At 48.1% G+C, this 19,827-nt stretch overlaps 1 protein-coding gene across 4 annotated transcripts in view; it reads left to right on the forward strand.

Moving 5' to 3' along the window:
* Positions 1–19,827, forward strand: part of Rfx4 (regulatory factor X4) — a 150,134-nt gene that overhangs the window by 64,163 nt on the left and 66,144 nt on the right. For 3 of the 4 annotated variants that reach the window (XM_028883627.2, XM_037196897.1, XM_028883629.2), the window contains exons 5-8: positions 8,572–8,633; positions 13,296–13,509; positions 14,038–14,115; positions 19,095–19,258. In XM_028883627.2, the coding sequence (XP_028739460.1) occupies positions 8,572–8,633; positions 13,296–13,509; positions 14,038–14,115; positions 19,095–19,258 (518 nt within the window). Of the gene's footprint in view, positions 1–8,571; positions 8,634–11,243; positions 11,593–13,295; positions 13,510–14,037; positions 14,116–19,094; positions 19,259–19,827 lie in introns of those variants that run through there. The other variant, XM_028883630.2, reaches the window with a different exon arrangement.

Below are 19,827 nucleotides of genomic sequence, written 5' to 3' on the forward strand. Positions count from 1 at the left end.
AGAGGTCGGATGTTTCAAAGTCTTTATCCACACCCACTACTAGGCTTCAATTTTTCTCCTCAGAAAGGGGGGGGGCTGAGCTTATTGTCAGAAAAAAAGGGTGACTACCCCTCTTTACTTCCAGATTTGAATTGGTGGGATCAGATCCTTAACCAACTTCTGTCCTGAATCATCTCTTGCTCTTGTTTAAAAATTTCCACAATGGAGACTTATAAAACACAGTGTGTTGTGGCATTAAATGTCAACCTCTGTTTGACCAGCCTTTATGTTCCCACACCCAGATGACCTCTGACCTGGGACCCACAGTTCTCCTTCAAAACAGCTTTCAGGATCCTTGACTCATTACTTACCCAGGATCCTGTCTCCTCTCATGTGTGGGAAGATTCATACTTGCTCTATCACCCTGGAATTTCTTTTAGATCATTTGCTGGTGGCAAATTTTTGCCCACTGAGGGTGATCTGGATCTGTGGAAACAGTAAAAAGCCTGGTGGCTAAGTTTGGAGACCAAGGCGATGGAGGGCATATGATGAGGGCCCAAGGTGAAGCCTGTCTGTAGAGGAGAGGAACTGAGGGCCTTGGCTGCATGGCTCTGGAGGTATCTCGTGAGGCACTGCACAAGAGGATGTATCTGAGGATTTGTGAACAAGCGATGAGCATCTTGCTGGCTCCCTGGTGCCAAGAGTTAGCGAGAGTAAAGGTCAAAGACGATCAGTGGGATCCTGTTCAAGTCTCTTCCACTGGCAAGAGGCTGCGAGCCCAGGTCTCAGCTGGGAGATGTTTTAGGGTCACTTTCAATACCAAGAGGAAGATGCCCCCAATAGTGTGTGGTGTTCAGTAATGCTCGTAGGTGTCTGTTCCTTCATGTCCTCACTCTTTCCCCACCTTACCACAGGGCCACTGTGTGGTCATGTCATTTCAGGAATGCATACCTACAACTTTTGTTTTGTAAAAATTCCACCCACAAAATTATGCATGGTGCCCTGCATGCTGGGTCTCCTCAAGGCTGAGCCACGTACATGAGCCACTCACTACCACCTAAAATCATTTCAGCAGCTCCAGAGAGCATAGTTCTCCTGAAAGGCCCCGCCTCCCACCCCTGTCCCTGTCCCTCAAGCCCCCAGCTCTGTCTGCCCTAGCTGAAAGAGAGTAGGGTGGGATTCATGAGTAATTAAAGGGAGTTTGGAAGGCTGGGGTGTTGCGGAATGTTAGATCAGTAGCTAGAACAGCATGTGGTGTTCTTTAGGCAGGCTTCATTGAATCCACACAAACGAAGGAAGAGGGCCTGCCTGCCCGTCTGCTCATTTATCAAACGGCGAAGCTCACCCTTCACAGCCCCACAAAAGTGTTTTACTGTTTGCTGAGTCTTGCTGCAGAAATTAAAAGCTGAACAGCCCTCGTGGGGCTGAACCGACCCTGCGCTCTTGGATCCTCCCAATGAAATTGTGCTGTGCTTTCAGATTCAGGGCAGTCGATGATTTGGTGAAAGGAGAGAGACTCATTTGTAATTTGCAGCCCATAAGAAACATTTAAAGAAAGAAGAAAGAAAGAAAGAAAGGAAAGGAGAGAAAGAGAGAAAGAGAAAGCCAGACCTCCTTCCCACAGGACTGTGTTGCGGCTGCAGGGAGGAGCTACCATCTGCAACTGCCTTTCTTTGCTCAGAGTGGGAAAAGTCTTGAACTGCACTGGGCCAGGCAAGATGGGATGCATTACAGCCTGCCTCCTCCCATCCCCCACACCCCACTCTGAACAAACTCGCCCCTCTTACTTCCTGGAAAGACTTTCTTTGTTGTTTGCTTGCTTAAGCTTGAGGAGGAGAAGATTAAGCTACTAAACACCAATACTCCCATCACACCCATGTATTGCTCGGGAAAGCGACGTGTACCCTTCATAAGCTTGACCGCTAGACTGAATGGGGATCCTCTGGTGACCCAGAAAAGGATGGAAGCAGGAGGGCTGATTTGGTGGGCAGTGGACAGTGCTAGAGGGAGGGGACCCAGAGTGGAGCGTTCCATCTGGTCACCTCTCCTCTTCCCTCCAGTCCCAGACCCTCAGAAGCTGGTCCCTGTGCGCTCTCTTGTCCCGCATCCTTGCCCTACTTCAGTCTGATGAAGTTCGAGGAGACAAGTCCAGGTGCCCACGGTGACCCCTGGTCCCCACTCTGCCCTTTGCTCAGCTAAGCTCCAGTCCATGGGTAAATGGCAGCCCTTCTACAGATGAGACTTGATGCTCGTGAAGGAGCAGAATACTCTTGCCAGTCTTTGACTTGAACCCACTTTAGCGATGTGTAAATGCCCTGCTGCACCTCGGAGACAGCATCCAGAGGGACTGGGGTGCAAACACAAGGACCTGAGTTCAGATCCCCGGCACTCCTATAACCCCTGGCACGGCTGGACACAGGGCAGGGGACGAGGGTGACGGCGACAGGATGCTAGCTTGCGGGCCACCAGCCCAGCTCTAGAAATCAGAGAGACCCTGTCTCATAGAAACAAGGCAAGGAGAGATTGAGCAGGACGTTAGACATTCTCCTTCTGTCTTCATACACATCCACATACATGTGTACATGCCACACACATGATCACACACACATACACACAAGTCACACACGTGTAGGCACATATCACATACACATATCCACATACACCACACATACACACATACACATGTTTGCATACATCACACACACATATCCATATACACCACATATACACATACACACACATACACACACACAAAGATAGTATTTTGAGTTAACCTTATGCACATTGGCTTATTTTCATTGTTAATTAAGCAGCTTTACATCTGAGAAATTATCAAAAATAATAAAATATCAACAGTGAACATAAGACATCATTATCACAAAGATATTACAGTCCCCTCTTAACACACCAGGAACATCTTTAATGGCTGATGAAAGAAGAATCACTCATTTATGCTTCCAGTTTCTGGGTCTCATCATCGCCAATGGTCAGCTGCAGCACCCTGCTGGCTGGTCTCCCTGCTGCTGCCTGGTCCCTACAGCCAGTGACACACTTCCTCCAACAAGGCCACACCTTCTTATCCTTCTAATCCTTTCAAAGAGTGCCTCTACCTGGAGAGTAAGCATTCAAATATATGAGCCTATGGGGGTCATTCTTATTCGAACCACCACCACATTACACAACATAAACACATTTTAATTGGCCAGTTTAAAAGGAATCATGTAATTGTAGTCACCAATTAAGTGGCTTAGGAGGATTTCTGAGAGGAAATAAGGTCAAAGCTGAGATTTGAAGGGTACATGAATATCAAGCCAGACAAAAGGCACGGAGGAAGTGCTGGACCATGAGAGCAACTATGGAAAAATCCAGAGTGAGAGATCAGTGACTCTGTGAAACTTGGAATCAGTTCCCCATGGCCAGAGTGCAGGGTCAGCAGAGGTGAGCTGGGAGGAAGGCAGGACCCATCTGGAAGAACCTGGTAGGACTGGACTTTGTCCAGGGGCACCATGGGAAAGTGGTCATGGTGGAGTGTGGCTGGAAGCAGGGCAGTGAGGGAGAATTGCAGGTGTGGTCCTAGGCAGATGGAGATGGGCAGATGTGGACAGAATCTTGATCTAGTTGAAATGGAAGGAAGGTGGAGACAGACACACTTGGGGCTTGGAGAGAGAAGACTCTCTCCCCATCAGAGAACTGGGAAGAACTCACAGGGGAGTGGTATCTGTTCTGAGGAGGCACGACACAGTAGTGTGACACTCAAGAAGGCCACAGGCAGAGTGCATGGTGAAGGCAACCTGAGATGCCCTGGAGAATGCCACTCTGAACAGTCTAAAGTAGACACAACTGGGGTTCACATGAGGAAATTTAGAGAGTGGAATTGGAGCTTCTTGTGAAAGAGCTTCTGCTGAGTCAATAGCTCTGGAGGAATGTCAGAGGGCTCCCCTGGAGAGCAAGGGTGTGTGTGTGTGTGTGTGTGTGTGTGTGTGTGTGTGTGTGTATGACAGAGAGAGAGAGAGAGAGAGAGAGAGAGAGAGAGAGAGAGACTAAGCCACTTCTCCACCAGAATGACTTCTGTTGATTCTGTTAATGACTTCTGTATTTTTATTAAACAGAAGCATTTAATCATCAGATTTCCACTTTTCTGCATGTGAATGGGTTCTGAGTTATTAGGCAGTCCACTGGCATCACCATCCCCTTGGCTTTTTCCCACTCTGTAACCTCTTAGGGTGGGGAAAGATGGATCTCATTCACAGCAGAGGGTCAGAGTGAGCCGAGCAGAGGAGAAGTCTTTACTGGAGAGGGGGTAGGGACAAGAAATTATTCATTCCTCAGACATAACCAGGGGAATGAGAGGAAGCAACAGAAAGAGGCGAAAGGTGGTGTCAAAGGAAGACGTGCCAGCCAGGGGTGTTTGCGTTCGTGAGGAAGGAGGATTGTTGTGCTAGTGTTGAATCCAGAGTGCCCAGGTCTGAGGTCTGCGTCTTGTGAGCTGATGGACTTGTGAGGATGGCTCAGCCCCCGGAGTTTCAGTTTGTTCGTCTGTATGGGGGGGACAGCCCAGTGCGGGCCTTGTGCTGCCTGCGGAGACGGTGTGTGCAGAGTGGCTAACAGGGGACCCAGGCTCCTGAGGACCCTGCGCCACCACGCCCCGTTGTTTAGGACCACGCCCCGTTGTTTAGGACCACGCCCCGTTGTTTAGGATCACGCCCCGTTGTTTAGGACCACGCCCCGTTGTTTAGGACCACGCCCTATTGTTTAGGACCACGCCCCGTTGTTTAGGACCACGCCCCGTTGTTTAGGTCTGGTGTGCCACTCCGTTCAGCAGGGAGCGGGTAGGGCACCCAGCACTTCATGAGGAGGTGTAGCCATCACTTTTTCATTGCGACTGGAGCAGCCTAAAGGAGGGAAGATGTTGTGTTTGAACATTTGGGCCTTACATTTAGCTCTGTTTGGAGAGGACTGTGGAGCCTTCGGGAGATGGAGCCTCACTGGAGGAAGTGGGTCACTAAGGGAAACTCTTGAAATTTTGTTGCCTGACCCCACTTCCGGTTCCCTCTCTTCCTGAGCACTGGAGCCATAGACTAGCTTCCAGCTTCTGCCATACCTTTCTCTCCATGATGTACTGTATCCCCTCAAACTAGAAGCCAAATAAACCCTACCCTACTTACATTGTTTCTTGTCATGCATTTTGGTCGCAGAGAGGAGAGAAGTAACTATAAGATAAAATGTGTGGGGTGGAAAGATTATTAGAGCCAGAATGGCAGGAAGCCTTCTGTGAGGCCACCTCTCCTAAAATGACTGCATAAACAGCACCTGAGCAATGACCGTCAGGAGGGGAGAGTCACGGGTCCCACCCCTACAGGAACTGCAGGCTAATGACTGCTGAGGGAGGACTAGCCTTTCCCGGGCATGAACGAACCCCCATTGGTCATCCAATACAAACCATATACATACAAAAACCAAAGACGAATTCAGCAGGTAATATCGATATATTTGTGCATGTGTTTATATCTCTGTCTGTCTAGATATTTGTGCATATGTTTATAGCTGTCTGTCTGTAATGACAAAGAAAAGGAGGATATCAGTTTGAAACCTGGGGGAGGGGCATGAGGGTTGGAAGGAATGGACACGGCGAAGAAGGTACCTAGCATTTCCAGTGACGGAATGGGTCACATTTGCCGTTTAGATGGCTCCTGTGGAGGAGGCTGGACTGGTGAAGGGCATCCTGTTGGGAGGATGTGTCTGTGGTTCAGGTGAGAGATCACATGGCTGGAGCAGAGACGGAAGGGGCGTTGAGACGCAGCTGGTCCACAGGGAAGAATCACTGGGGGACAGTGAGGACTCCATGCTGTCTTGGGAAAATGCGCAGGTAACAAGGGCTCACAAAGATGATGAAGGCGCCATCCCAATATGCAAGATATTCCCGGGGGGAAGGTCAAGCGACTCGCAAAGGAGGGAATCTTAGGTCAAACTGGTCAGTGAATTCCCAAGCTTGTGTCGTGAACAGGCAAAGAATGACAAGGACTTGGACTGTAACTCATATTGACTCGTGGAGGGAGAACCAATGACTGGGAAGCCTGTCCCCATGTCCCTGTGGCCTGCGGCTTGTCTGTAGACAAACCCGTGGCCCTGTTTCCCAGCCAAAGGTTTGCCGGTCTGCTCTGTGGATGCTGTGTGGGATACCATGGGCACAAATAGAACAGGGCTTCAGAACCCAGCCAGTCTCCTCAATCAAGTGATAATGAGGCTTAGCAACCAAACCAAACGCTGATTTCCTTTATTACTGGAGATGATTTACAGGGAGCAGAGAGTGGTTTACATTTTAAAGAGAGAGAAAACCCTGGGCTGTGACATTCTGGTCGATTTGGAATGCATCTTGTGAGATTATCCTCAACTTTGTCAATCAGGACTACTTCCAATAAGAAAATTCTTTTCTTTCTGTATAAACAGTGTAAGACAGCAGGGATCACGGAAACTGTTTTTGTCCTAACCACAGCCCAAGCGCCCCAGAGAATTCAGTTTGGTTCTCCACATAATCTGCTCATTCTTGTGTCTTTACAAGCAAAAATTATAGCTAGAATTTAACGTGTGAGTCTGCCTGGTACCACATCAAAGCAGCTTTGATATGACGCAGTAAGAGGTTTGGGGACCATCCTTTATGGCAATATGAATACTATTGAATGTATAGATAGCATATACTTAGCCAGCTCCCTGCTATGGGGCATTCATGACGTTTCTCATTTTTCTCTTATTAAAAGACCCACACATTACTTTAGGAGGCTTTCTTAGAATTAATAGATCAGAAAGTTTGAGTATTTTGTGGCTCCTGACATATATTGTAAAACTGCTTCAGAGGAAAAAAAAAAAACCTGCTTCGGAGGAACATTTGTACTAATAGGATCCCTGACAATCTGAAGATGCTGAGTTGTACTATAGTTTGAAAAATATTTTATTATGCTTGTTTAGTGTGTATGCACATGAGCATATACATGCTCATATATACATGTATACACTTATATACATGCCTTAGCACACATGTGAAGGCCAGAGGGCAACTTGCTCCTTTCACTGCGTGGGTCTGGGGATGGGAGCTGAAGGTCATCAGGCTGATGGCAAGTGTGTTTATTTACTTACTCACAGAACCATCTTGCTGGCATTTCACTGCAGTCTTGACTGCACCAAGTGTTATCTTTTCCTAGTGTCTGCTAATGTTAGAGGACTCAACAGAGCATCACTGCTGTACCCAATTGCACAGGAGAAATTTCCCGGGGCTAAACACAAGAGAGGCCCTGCTTTTCCTGAGAAATGAGTGTATCCTTCTATCTCCATGTCCCTAACCCTGGGATTATAGGCCCTTGAGTGCCACTGTGCACAGCATTTTACATGAGCATTTCAGATATGAACTCGGGTCCTCATATGCATAGTACGCACTTTACCCAGTAAGCCATGCCCACGAGCCCACGAAATCACGTTCATAAAGTCTCGTTTCCCTCCCCAAGTGGTTTTATGATGTTCTCGAACTGGGTTCTCTGAGCATCGTGTGAGCTGTCTCCTCTCTCCCCCACCTTGAGATGAGGCAAGGCTGCCTGTGTACTCTCCACCCTCAAGGTCCTCAGTTCCCTAATGTGCCAAAGTGGGCAATCCTCATGCTACCCCTCTAAGATTATTCTCACTCTCTCTTCACTTCTTTCTGTCCCACTGAACTGATGCTAGTTTGGGTGACATCACCACCAATTGTCCCTCCAGTTACGGGCAGACTACACGACTCCCTGAGTCCTTAGATATCACAGAAGGAAACCAAGGCACAGAAAGATGGAGTAGGTCAAGTCCCAACAGCTCACAGGTTCACAGTGTCTGCTTATTGCCCGGATGAGTTAAGTCGGTGAGAGCCCTGGTGTGCATGAAAACAAATGCTGTGGGATGAAGAGGGAAAGCCCTTGAGGTTGCACCCCACTGTGGGGAGCAGGCTCAGCCCCGATGCTCTCAGGTGAGACCAAAGACGTGAAGTAGGATCCGGTGATGGCGAGAAGCTGCCCCTGCTACTGGACACAGCTTGGTCCCAGGCCTCTGAGCAGAGGGATCTTGCTCAGAAGCCCAAATGTTGTCTTCAGAGATGGAAGCCTGTAAAATGTGGGTGACCTTGCATTCTCGTAGGGAAATGTGGGGAGGAAAGAGGGATGCTACAAAGGGTTAGTTGCAGAGCTGACAGTGGATGTGGTTCCAGGTATGACGGCAGGCACGCGAGGGATTGGTGTATTTTAGACCAGCCTTGGCTCTCTTCTGCTGTAACTACAAGCACCACAGCCCAGTGATGTCCCCTCGGATCTGAGCCCCACAACCATCAAAAGACTGTCCCCCTGCCCGCTTCCCCCCCCCACACACACACACATAGCAGGAGTCTTCTCTTGGATGTCCAAGACTCCTAGCAAGTCAGAGCACCAGGGCCTGTTTGCCTCCTTCAGTCACAGCACCTCCACCACCCTCTTCCTATGGGTAACTGGCTCTTGTGTTCCTTCCCTCATGCCCCCCATCCCTCCACCCCACCCCGCTCCCACACATTTTCTGACGATAACCGGCTCTTGCATTGTCTTACAGATCATAAGGCAGCAGTTCCCTCAGCTGACCACCAGAAGACTCGGGACCCGAGGACAGTCAAAGTAAGCTCCATGACAGCCTCCGCCCTCACAGCACTCACCCCTGGGCCTGGGGGGGGGGCAGCCTCCGCCCTCACAGCCCTCACCTCTGGGCCTGGGGGGGGGCAGCCTCCGCCCTCACAGCCCTCACCCCTGGGCCTCACAGCACTCACCCCTGGGCCTGGGGGGGACATGGAGGAGCTCCATGACAGCCGGGCTCTCTCGGAACCCTTCAGAGAGCCCGGCTGCCATCAGAAGGCCTGAGACCTTTGGCCCAGTTGCTGGTTGCCATGTGACCTGTGCCACGCTGTCCTCAAGCGTTCTTTGTAAAGCAATCTATGCATATTTTCCAGGAGTCCCAGGACTTAGACCATCTCCAGGTTGCTTGGTCTGTTCAGTTGAGTAACCTCTGCTCTGATAGAATACAGTAGGCCACAGACACAAACCATCTCCAACAAAGTGGGGGAGAGGCAGGAAGTTCATCCCCCACCTTAGGGTTTTCAACCAGCCTTCCAACATTTGCTTCACTTTTCTTGTCTGAGACAGGTTCCTCCTCTGTAAACCTGACTTGCCTGGGCCTCTCAAATACTGAGATTATAGGCCTCATCCTGCCTGGCTTGCCAGGAACATTCTGATGTGTAAGACAGACATGAAAAGACTTCGGGTCACAGGAGAGAATAGGAGGGGGTGGGCTTGGCGAGGTCTCCTGGAGGTACTGACACTTAAGAGCAGAGGAAGTGAGGACCACAAGGACACCTGTCTCCCAGGTGTGCACCAGAAAGGGGCCCAGCTGTTCTACTCCATCAGAGATACACAGGATTTACCTCTCAATATATTTTGGAAGCCTTCAAGGGCCAGGCAGTGTCCCTTGGAAGAGGGAGGTGGCCACAGAAGTTTGGCGGTCCCAGTTCAACAGCTCCTTCACTGGAGACTTCTAAGAACCTTTATTATGCTAATGTGCACCGCCGCTCCACTAGAGGGTGCCGCCTTCTTATGCAGCATTCTAGACCTTTGACCACCCTGAGCAAGGCAGCACAATGAGCTAGCAAACATCAAAACCTTTAAAAAGAACAACCTTAAATCACCATATAGGACTGAAAAGTCGTGTCTTGGGGGAGGCTATAAAGCACAACGCCCACATTGTTACCCTGAGAAGCTGAGGCCCCGTGATTCACTGGCCTCTGAGCTGTACACCCTGGGTTTTCATTGGTTCACTTTATATGATGACACAGGGGTTTGGACAGACCCAGCTGGCTTCAAACTGGACACAGGGCAGAAGCAGGCCTTGAACTCCTGCTCGCCCTAACCACTGTGATCACAGGCCTGTGCCACCAGCGCTGGCTTGGGACCGGATGTTCTTACCATCCAATGAAGAGTCTGGCTTTGGGAATGGGAGGGGAAGAAAACACATCATCAAACTTGGGAAAACCTTTTTTTTTTTTTTTTTTGGTAAAGTCTGAAAATGAGTATGGGTGTGTGTGTGTATTTGTCTGTCTGTGTCTGTCTGCCTGTTTGTGTCTCTGTATGTCTCTGTGCACGTCTATGTCTTTGTGCGTATGTGTCTGTGTGTCTGTCTGTGTCTCCGTGTCTGTGTCCATGTCCGTGCGTGTGTGTGTGTGTGTGTGTGTGTGTGTGTGTGTATCAGAAGCTCTTAAAAAATCCAAAGGACTGTCCAGAAAAATTTTGAATAAATAAAGGACATCTTAAGATAATTTCTCAATGATTTATTTCCCAAGGTCACTACATTGAAGAACAAACTTCCTTTATTTATAAAGAAAAAATCTGTTATTTTGTTTAAAAATAAGGTTGTAACTTCAGGAAGGAAAGAACACAAAAATTAGATTCTTAATTGTTTGCTGGCGATCACGAACTCGATAATTCAAAATCTTGGTTGGGCCAGTTTGAGCCACACATGGTGGCTCTGCCCATCATCCCAGGACTTTGGAGGCTGAGGCAGGAGGCAGGAGTTTGAGGCCACATGAATTTAAAGGCTAGCCACCTGAGTTACACAGCAAGACATTTTCAAGATGGGGTGGGAGGGCTGATTAAATGGATGCTGAATGGGTGGAGATGTATGGAAACTTTTGTCTAGCCTGTGGCCTTTGGAGAACCACCGGCTCCTAGACATAATTCCTGATGTCTAAGAAGAGTAGGGATAGTAGAGTTGATAAATGTGGAAAGCCTAAGAGTAGAAATAGAACATGCATAATTTCCACCCTGCATGCACTTGGAGAACCGTCCTCTCTGAGAGAGCCTGTTTTTCTCTCTGTCCTTCTCTTTTTCTTTAACCTACATGTTAGCATCTGTTTTTGAAGTTCTGCACACTCAGAGCCATATTCTATCACTTCCATAAGGATTCTTCCATGTTGTTCACATCCTCAGCCAATCTAAAGGCATCAAGCTGCTTCAAGCTGCAGCTGTCCCTTGCTGCAGCGTGGCCTCCCCAAATCCCTCTGCAAAGCTACTTTGATAGATCAAACATGTCTGGTGAGGAGTGTTGACACTCCCTCCAAAACCAAACTAGCAAAACCAAGAGGGGACCAGACCAGAACAGTAGCTTTACTGTAACTACAGATCTCAGCAACATGCATGGATTAATCAAGAAGTAAGCTGTTCTATCTTATAATGATGTAAATATTCCATAATGTCATCTTAAGACATGACTATCTTGACTTTAATCAGTTATAAGGAACATTTGAAAGCTAAAGTGGTGTGCTATAACTGTCTTCCCTCCAGAAGGTACCTGTGGAGCCACTGGTACCAGCCCCTCCCCCACAGAGTGCCCGCAGAGGGAAAGGCAGTTACACGACAGTTGGGAAGTAGAAGGTCCAGACGGTAGATATTAACTCAACACAAAGAACTTTCTGGTATAACTACATCGGCTGAAAATGAACTGGGCTGCCTTCGGAGGGCCTGAGTTCTTCATCCCAGGAGGCATGCAGATGGAGGCGAGCTGCCCACTGGGCAGAAATTTCACAGAATGGTACCAGCAGGAAGGGGGCTGTAAAAGGGAAGGTTACATGCACCCATCTCTCCCTCCCGGTGAACACCTTTCCCAAGACTCCAAATGCTTCCTTGGACCCTTCACCACGTTTCTGTGGCTGGAGAAAGTAGCTGATGCGTTGTCCAGTGTGTCTGAGATTAAGGCCATGATGACTGTACCATTGCCATTTCACTGTGAAACTCCACCCCAGGCCCACTAAATCGGAATCTTGGGGGTCAGGATGCTGCCATGTGCTCTGTGAGTGATTCTTAGTGTGAATAAAGCTTAGGAATCACTGACCTAGGGCTGCAAAGTCCATTAGTGTTTCAAATCCCCCCCCCCCCTGCTGCCTACTCACTTGGTTGGTCTTGGGTGCATCACTTAATTCTCTAGACCTTAGTTTCCTTGCTGTAAAATGTGAAGTGTGAGTTTTTTTTCTAGCCTCGTGGGGATTTTGTGAAATGAGCTAATGTGTGTCAAGTCCTTCTTGCCTTGGACCTCAAGCTGGTGGGCTTCAGAGTTGCCTGCACTGTTCATTTCACAGCTGACTCGTGGGCCCCGTTCTCAGACGTTCTGAGTCAGTGGGTTCTGGGAAGGCATCTAGGAATCTGCATGTTTATTAAACTCCAAAAGTAATTCTGATACACATCCTGTTTGCTGTTAGTCCTGCGCAGCGACTGTGTAGGCAGACGGACTGGCCGGCAACCTGTTCTTACCTGAAATTGCTCTATGTCCTTGAGCAAATTGCTTGCCTTTTTTCTTTTTCCATTTTCTCATCTTTAGGATGATCGCATCAATCCTCATTTCAGGAAGTTATTTTCAAATTAATGTGAATAAAGTACTTTGCAAAGTGTTCAGAGCCTAAATAGATTGTTAGCTAAAGTACCAAAAAAAGAAAGAAAACAAAAAAACAAAAAACCCCACCACCTCCACCAACAACAAATGTGGCTTCCTTCAGCTCTCCTCAGTTGTAACTGAAAGATGTCTGCGATTATGCCCATTGTGAGTTAAGAAGAAATTTCTGGTCTTTGGTACTCGTGATGCACTGAATGTATCTTCTTAAAATTACAGCTTATGCTGGGTGTGGAGGTTCACATCTTCAACCCCAGCATGTGGGAGGCAGTCTCTGAGGTGGGTGTCTGAGAGTTTGAGGCCAGCCTGGTCTAAATAGCAAGTTCCAGGCCAGGCAGCGCTATACAGTCAAACCTAGTCTCAAAATAAATAATAATAGAATAAAAATTGAAGGGTCAGAGGTCTCCAAGACTAGCCTTTACTGAAGAAGATAATCATGGCCAGGTAAATTTTAATTGGTGATATATGAACACATTCTGCTGTCTGGATCCCCACAGAAGGGGCCACTCAAGTGTTAGGTACCCTTTGGAAGGTATTTGGTAGACATTAGAGATCGGGTATAAATGGAAAATTTCTCATCCCTTTTTTGCTTTGCAAAGTATTTGACTTAACATTTTCTGTAGGAGGCAATTTGAGTTATTTTTACCTGCCTGATTGATGACTAGCAACACAGAACTTAGGCTTAATTGTAGATTTCAGGGGTGTCAGGCCTTATAGGAGATTAACTCTTTCAGCCCCAGGTTGGATGTGTCCAGCCATCCTTGGTTTTAGACAACATCCTCCAAACCAGGAAACCCCCAGCTAATAATGATGCATGTGTGCTCTTGTCTGTGTCTTTCTCGGCGGCCCAGGTACCATTACTATGGGATAGCAGTGAAGGAAAGCTCCCAGTATTATGATGTGATGTATTCAAAGAAAGGAGCTGCCTGGGTGAGCGAGACAGGCAAGAGGGAAGTGACCAAACAGACGGTGGCCTACTCTCCCCGGTCCAAGCTTGGGACATTGCTGCCAGACTTTCCAAATGTCAAAGACCTGAATCTGCCAGCCAGTCTTCCTGAGGAAAAGGTAACCTCATCAGAGTGATTGCAGGGGATGACTGCCCTCCCTCCCTCCTTCCCTCTCTCCCTCCCTCCCTCCGTCCCTCATGGATTTCAAAGAATTCCCAAATGCATATGGTGACTTCTGCAGAGGCGCTTACACAAATGATGCGCTGGGGTCTATTTTTCCAGTGTCTTAGCCACAAGGGGAACTTAGTCCCCTCAGCCCCACTGTACCATGTGCTAAGTCCTCTGTAGTGCTTCAGACACATGAGTGTGAAGACCACGTCATTTTAATCTTCTGGGATTCCAGAGTCTCAGGGTGGAAGGTGAAGGCAGAGTGCAGTGCTTTCGTACTGTGGGGTGGTGTCTGGGTGCCATGGGACCACAGAGCACCCAAGGCACAGAGAACAGATCACTTCAGGGCTATCGTTGCCCTTCAGGCCTCTCCGATGCATGGCTGTAAGGTGAAGTCCATGCATCCAACGGAATGTTGCCAGGGCAACCACACTGTATATTGTCTTCCTCTGTCATTGATCCTTCACTCACCCCGCAGGTGTCGACCTTTATTATGATGTACAGAACGCACTGTCAGAGAATACTGGACACTGTCATAAGAGCCAACTTTGATGAGGTAGGTCAACAGCATTATGCTGTGGATACTCTGTTAAAATATTGAATTCACACCCATTCCTACTCAAGAGCTCCCGACAGGTGCAGGGCCTGGTGTCCAGCAGCCCTTGGCAGCCACTGGTCCACATCCCTTCACAGCAATGCTACCAGCCAGGCACTGCTCTCATTCCCATCCTACAGAGGTCACGTGCACATCAGGTGGCACTGGATTTTCCTTGATTTGACTAGAGAATGGCACACTAAGAAGGCTCTCTTGCCAACATATGGATTCTGAGAAGCTAAATAATATTTTGATTTCAATCTTTTCCTGAGACCATCCACCTTATTGCCTTTGGGGTGATTGCTCTCCCACTCCCTCAAGGCCTGGTCTCCATTTCCCCCAAATTTCATCAGCAGGGCCATCTTTAAATGCGAGAAGTCTGCTTTATTTCTGCTTTAGAATATTGTATTCAAGAAAAGAACGGAAAGCGAAAAGCAAAAGAGAATTGAGGCATCTGTTTGACTAGAGGGATACGAAAATCCTCTTGCGACAAAACCACCGACCTTATCTCCCCTGACCTTGATGTTTAAAGATGGCGCCTTTCGGTCAGAAGCAGCGGCGGCACCTGGGGTTGGATATGTGTGTTTAATCAGAGGGAGGAGAAGTGAGCTCTCGGTGAACTACAAACCCTGTGGACTGGTGGGACATATCCCAGAGATTCCTTCCGTACATGTTTGGTCAGGCGACAGCGTATCTGCTGTGTCTTTCCCGTGGCCTGCTTCTGTAGACACAGCACCAGAAGGGATGGCAGTGCCTTGGTAAAGATAGACCCTTCTTTCTTCTCCCAACTTTTGTGCCCACATCTCTAAAATGTCCTCTAAATTCTCCCAAATCACTTAAGTGTCCATTTCAGTGTTGTTGTTTTTTTAAGTTTAAAATATTGCTGAAATCAGCAAAGAATGTGTTACAAATAGTTGAGACGACCCTGGCTGCTATAACAAAAAAGCCCAAGTCTCAGCTTCCTGGAAGCTTTTCCCTTAGTCATGTCACAGTCTAATATGGATGCTCTTTAAGTGAGAGATTGGTGGCTAGGGATGCTTTAGGGACCCAGGCTTCTTCTAGGGTGTGGCCTAGAGTTTCAGAGCCCTGTTGTTCAGGGCTGGGTGAAAGGGCTACGGGGTAGTCATGCCCCATTCTTAACCTTGTCATCTTAGGACTAAGACACATCACCATTGTGTGATTGACAAGAGTGGGCTCCTTCTTAATGCAACGGATTTGAGGAGTATGTGTGAGCCCCCACAGTTTCTGTGATAATCTCCCTATCCCATGCAACTTTATTTAATTCAAACCTCATTCCCATCATTTCATTTCCTTTCCATCAAATGTTATCAAATGTTGCTGTATATTGTTTACTCACTTTAGAGAGATATGTGATACATAGACTTACAGGGGAGAAGGAAAGGCTTGCAAACCAGAGAGCAGACTGTGGAACACACAGGGGTTTGGGAACTTCCTGGGGACAAAGCACCCTAGGAGAAAAACACATTCAAGACTTGGCTCCACATTGCAAGCATCAGTTTCTCAGCCAAGAAAATAAACCAGCACCCCTGCCCATATGATTCACGGGATTAGCAGAAGGAGGAGATGCACACTTATAAACTGGGAGTGGTCTCACAGATGCTGGCTATTATTAGCTATCCAGGCATCCAGAGAACAAGCGATGTGTCCAAGGTCACACAGCTGGTGTAGACCAAAGCTGTGACTAACCCTTTAGCTACCTGACACCTTTAGTGTCCTTTCTACTCTCCTGACCGCCTTTAAGGTGCCTGAGCAAGACATGGTTCAGTCCCCCTAGCCACCATGGAAGCCACCACAGAAAGAAGCAGGGATCTACCCAGCCATAACGGAATGAAGGGCGGTATTTTACTTCTGGTGGCATGGCTTTCTCCTCCAGCTAAGGAAAGTCATCAGTAAATGGATTGTTTTCCCCAGCATTCTGACATAACTTCACAGGACGAGATCTTGTTCATCTTGTTCACTGCTCATCCTAGCTGGCTGTACTCTGAGACTCTTGGTACATACTGATTGGGTGCATAAGTGGGTGTTTGGATTGATAGGTGGGGGATGGTTGGAGAGATGGGTGCAGCTCATGTAGAACATTGCCAAGCAAAATTCACATGGAGGGAACTCCTCACCAGACAGTATATCCCAATGAGCCAGGGAGTCCCAAAGCCCCACGTTTGAATTCTCAAGCCATCGTTTATTAGCCTGTGACTTTGACCAAAAGCATTTTCTGCCTCTAAGCCTTACTTTCTACTGTTGCCAAAAAGTTTGGCAATTATAATGATCTCATAGCAAAACTGGGGTATATACTACAGAGTGTGTGTAAAGTGTCCAACTTTGTTCTAGAACATGATAGGTGACAGACATTCAGTAGCTATTGCTTTACTCAGCACTTTCCAATGCCGTGCCAACTAAGCACTCAGCCGCACATCATTAGACATCTTTCTACATGTTGTCCGTGTGTTTGCTGTAAACTAAACATGGACATGGAAAAGAGATTTAAAAAATAATCCTGCTTAAGTGTTCTTTTAAAAATCAGGGGACTGGAGAGTTGGCTTAGTGGTTAAGAGCACTAATTGTTGCAAAGGACCTGAGTTCGATTCCCAGCACCCACATGGAGATTCACCACATCCTCGGGCACCAGGCAAGCATGTGGTACACAGATGTACATTCAGGCAAAATACTTACACATATAAAATAATAAAAGTAAATTGAATAATTTTTAAAAATCTGATGCTTCCCTGGCAGAAGGGATGAAAACATAGGAGACTCCATCCATTTGCCTGATCCTTCCACTGAAATCACTACCAAGGACTATGAACACTTCCCAGAATTCCTCCTTTTGTCTAATACTAAGTTTCCATTTATCCAGTGCTACACGATACCAGGCATTTTACATAAGTCATCTTATTTCATCCTAATAATAGGTAGAAATCATTATTATGTCCACCTTGAAAGGGCTGCTGGCTCTCACACGCTCAGTTCTGAGCATCACGTTCGGTTGACCTGATTTTACATGGCTTAACCAGAGCTCTTAATTCCCTGCCCTGTTTCCCCCAAGTTTAACATTGCTGGGGCCCTCTGCCCAACCAATCAAGCCACGAACCTCAGCTCTTTACGTTCCTGCCTTCCTATCCAGTCTAGAGGGAGGTCAGGGCAGCTGTCTGTCCTTGTCCCATTTCACAGCTGGCCTCCAGATCTCAACACGTAACCCCCCCCCCATTCTCGCTCCTTCCTTTTCCTTCTCAGAAAAGTGGGGACCATTGGACATTCAATGACATAAACAGAGAAGGAAGGGAGCTTAACAGTGGAGAGCACACTTGATACAATAGCTGCCCAGAACTTGGGGACTGAAAAGGGTTCCTTGTGTGGCTTGCGCAGGCTTCTAACAGACGGACGTCCACTGAAGTCTCTCAGTGGACTTGTTTTATCCTACCCAGTCGCCGATCTTTTCCATACTTTTCACTAGAAGCTGGCAGCTTATAGAAAATGGGGGTAGGGCTGAATGCAAGCCGAGCCAAGGAGAGCAGATGGATTCAGACTCTGCCGGCTCTTAGGAGTGGATATGCAGGGCTTCTTACAGTGGAGAGGTAAGGTCTAGTGACCTAGAGGTCAATGCCCCGCAGTAAGCTAGGATCTGGGACCTGGTCCTGGCAGGGGTCTGCAGGGTGGTGCAGACCATCAGGCAGAGACAGAAAGCTGTGGAGTAGCAGTAGCAGAGCAAGACGTGGGCCCAGGGAGTAAGCCAGAACCCCAGCTACCACGGAATAAGCAAACGGAGCCCAAGACTGTTGGTGGAAGGACCCAAGCTCTACCTCCTTCTTTGGATTGCTGCCTGGCTCCGGGCGGCGAACTCGGTAACTCTGCAAGTGGGAGTAAAGATCCTGGGTTCTATCAGCAGCAGCAATGTCATATGGGAGAACTCTACAATGCCTCTGGCACACAGGGAGGCACTTAGTAAAAATAAAAATAATAAAAATAAAAATTCTAGCTCCAAAGCACTAAGGCCAGGTTATGGCTCCCACGCTGAGTCAGTACTGGTTTATGGGACTTAGCAGCCTGGAAAATGCTCCATGTGGAGTTGAGATGCCTATCTTGGGGAGCATGAGAACTCAAGTCAGCCCTGTAGACATCCGGCGCTGGATGCTCCCAGCTTCCTGACGGGCTTCTCAAATTGAGGGTGTTATTGTGTCTATAAGGTTACCTTTTTTTGTCTCCTTTCCCTTGTCTCATTCCTCTACCCTCTTCCTCAAACCACACCCTAAAAGTTGTGGGTGTGGAGTCCCCAAGGACTCTCCGCTTGGGACATTCCTTCAGCCATTTGCTTATCCACAAGAAGCCTGGAGTTCCTGCTGTCACCACGCTAACAAGGATTCCACTACGAGCACCCAGCAGAGTACTGCTCAGGGTCCTGGTGACAAAGGTGTCCTTCTCTCTTCCTGCCCGTGTGTCACCACCTGTTATTCCAGAAGGACACCAGGCACTTGAGAAAATGGGGGTTGAGGATATGAAAAGTCCTTGCATTTTGTCCAGGTTTTTGGCACACGTATTTGACTTAGGAGAATTTTGCAGGTAGCAAACGCTTCTTGCACTCTGAACCTATAACCACCATATCTTTCCCCTTCCTTCCCAGAACACCCAGGAGCCACCAGGGGGCTCAAAGAACAATGGGTGCTAGTGTTCTGACCTTTTATTAAAACAAAAAAACAAAAACAAACAACAACAACAGCATCTAATCCTCCCTCCTTAACTGGCTCTCGGAGTTCAGCTTACAGTGAGGGAGTCCAACACCAGGCTGCAGGGCAGACAGGTGTCCAACACTGGGCATGTGCAAGTGCGGGCAGTGGGCAGAAGTCCCCACAGCATCCCAAGCTGTGGTCTGGAGATGGGGTTGCAAGCCTCTGTCTGATCGCTCCTCTCTCTGTGGGTCGATGCAGGTTCAAAGTTTCCTTCTGCACTTTTGGCAAGGAATGCCACCCCACATGCTGCCCGTGCTAGGCTCCTCCACGGTGGTGAACATCGTGGGCGTGTGTGACTCCATCCTCTACAAGGCCATCTCGGGAGTGCTGATGCCCACAGTGCTACAGGCATTACCTGACAGGTGAGTTTGCGGGATCGTGGAGCCCAGCCGCTGGCTAGTACTTTTGTTGTTGTTAACTATTATTGTAAACAGGGCCTTGGAAAGATCATTAATAATGGACTTTGAAAAATTAAAGATTGTAGTTTTGAATGTAAATAAAATGTTTCTACTTTGAAAATGGTTCAAACTTCCAAAGGTAGAGACTGGTACACAGTGAAAATCAACACAGCTGCTTCCGTGGACGTCACCTTCGTGTGTGTTCACACGGCATTAGTGCACAGAACCCGTGACTTTCCTTTCTCACTGAAACGGCGTCACTGTACGGACTGTTTTGTTCCTTACCTTCACACAAAACCGCTTCGCCCCGAGCTTATGCTGAGCGGCTTCTCTGCCTTCTCCGCCATGCTCTACGCTGTCCTTTTCCAGGATACGGGCCTTGAACTTCCTCACTGGGAAGAAGGGAGGACATCGAGGGCAGGGGAAGCTGCTCTGTGCCCTCTGTGTGAGCTTGCCTCTGGCCAGCTGTGTCCTCCAAGGGACTCTGCCCCCTAGTCCTCCCAGGCTGTCTGGTGGGCCCGAGAGCAGGCAGC

Source organism: Peromyscus leucopus, chromosome 18 (assembly GCF_004664715.2).
Source record: "Peromyscus leucopus breed LL Stock chromosome 18, UCI_PerLeu_2.1, whole genome shotgun sequence".
NCBI classification, from domain to species: domain Eukaryota; kingdom Metazoa; phylum Chordata; class Mammalia; order Rodentia; family Cricetidae; genus Peromyscus; species Peromyscus leucopus.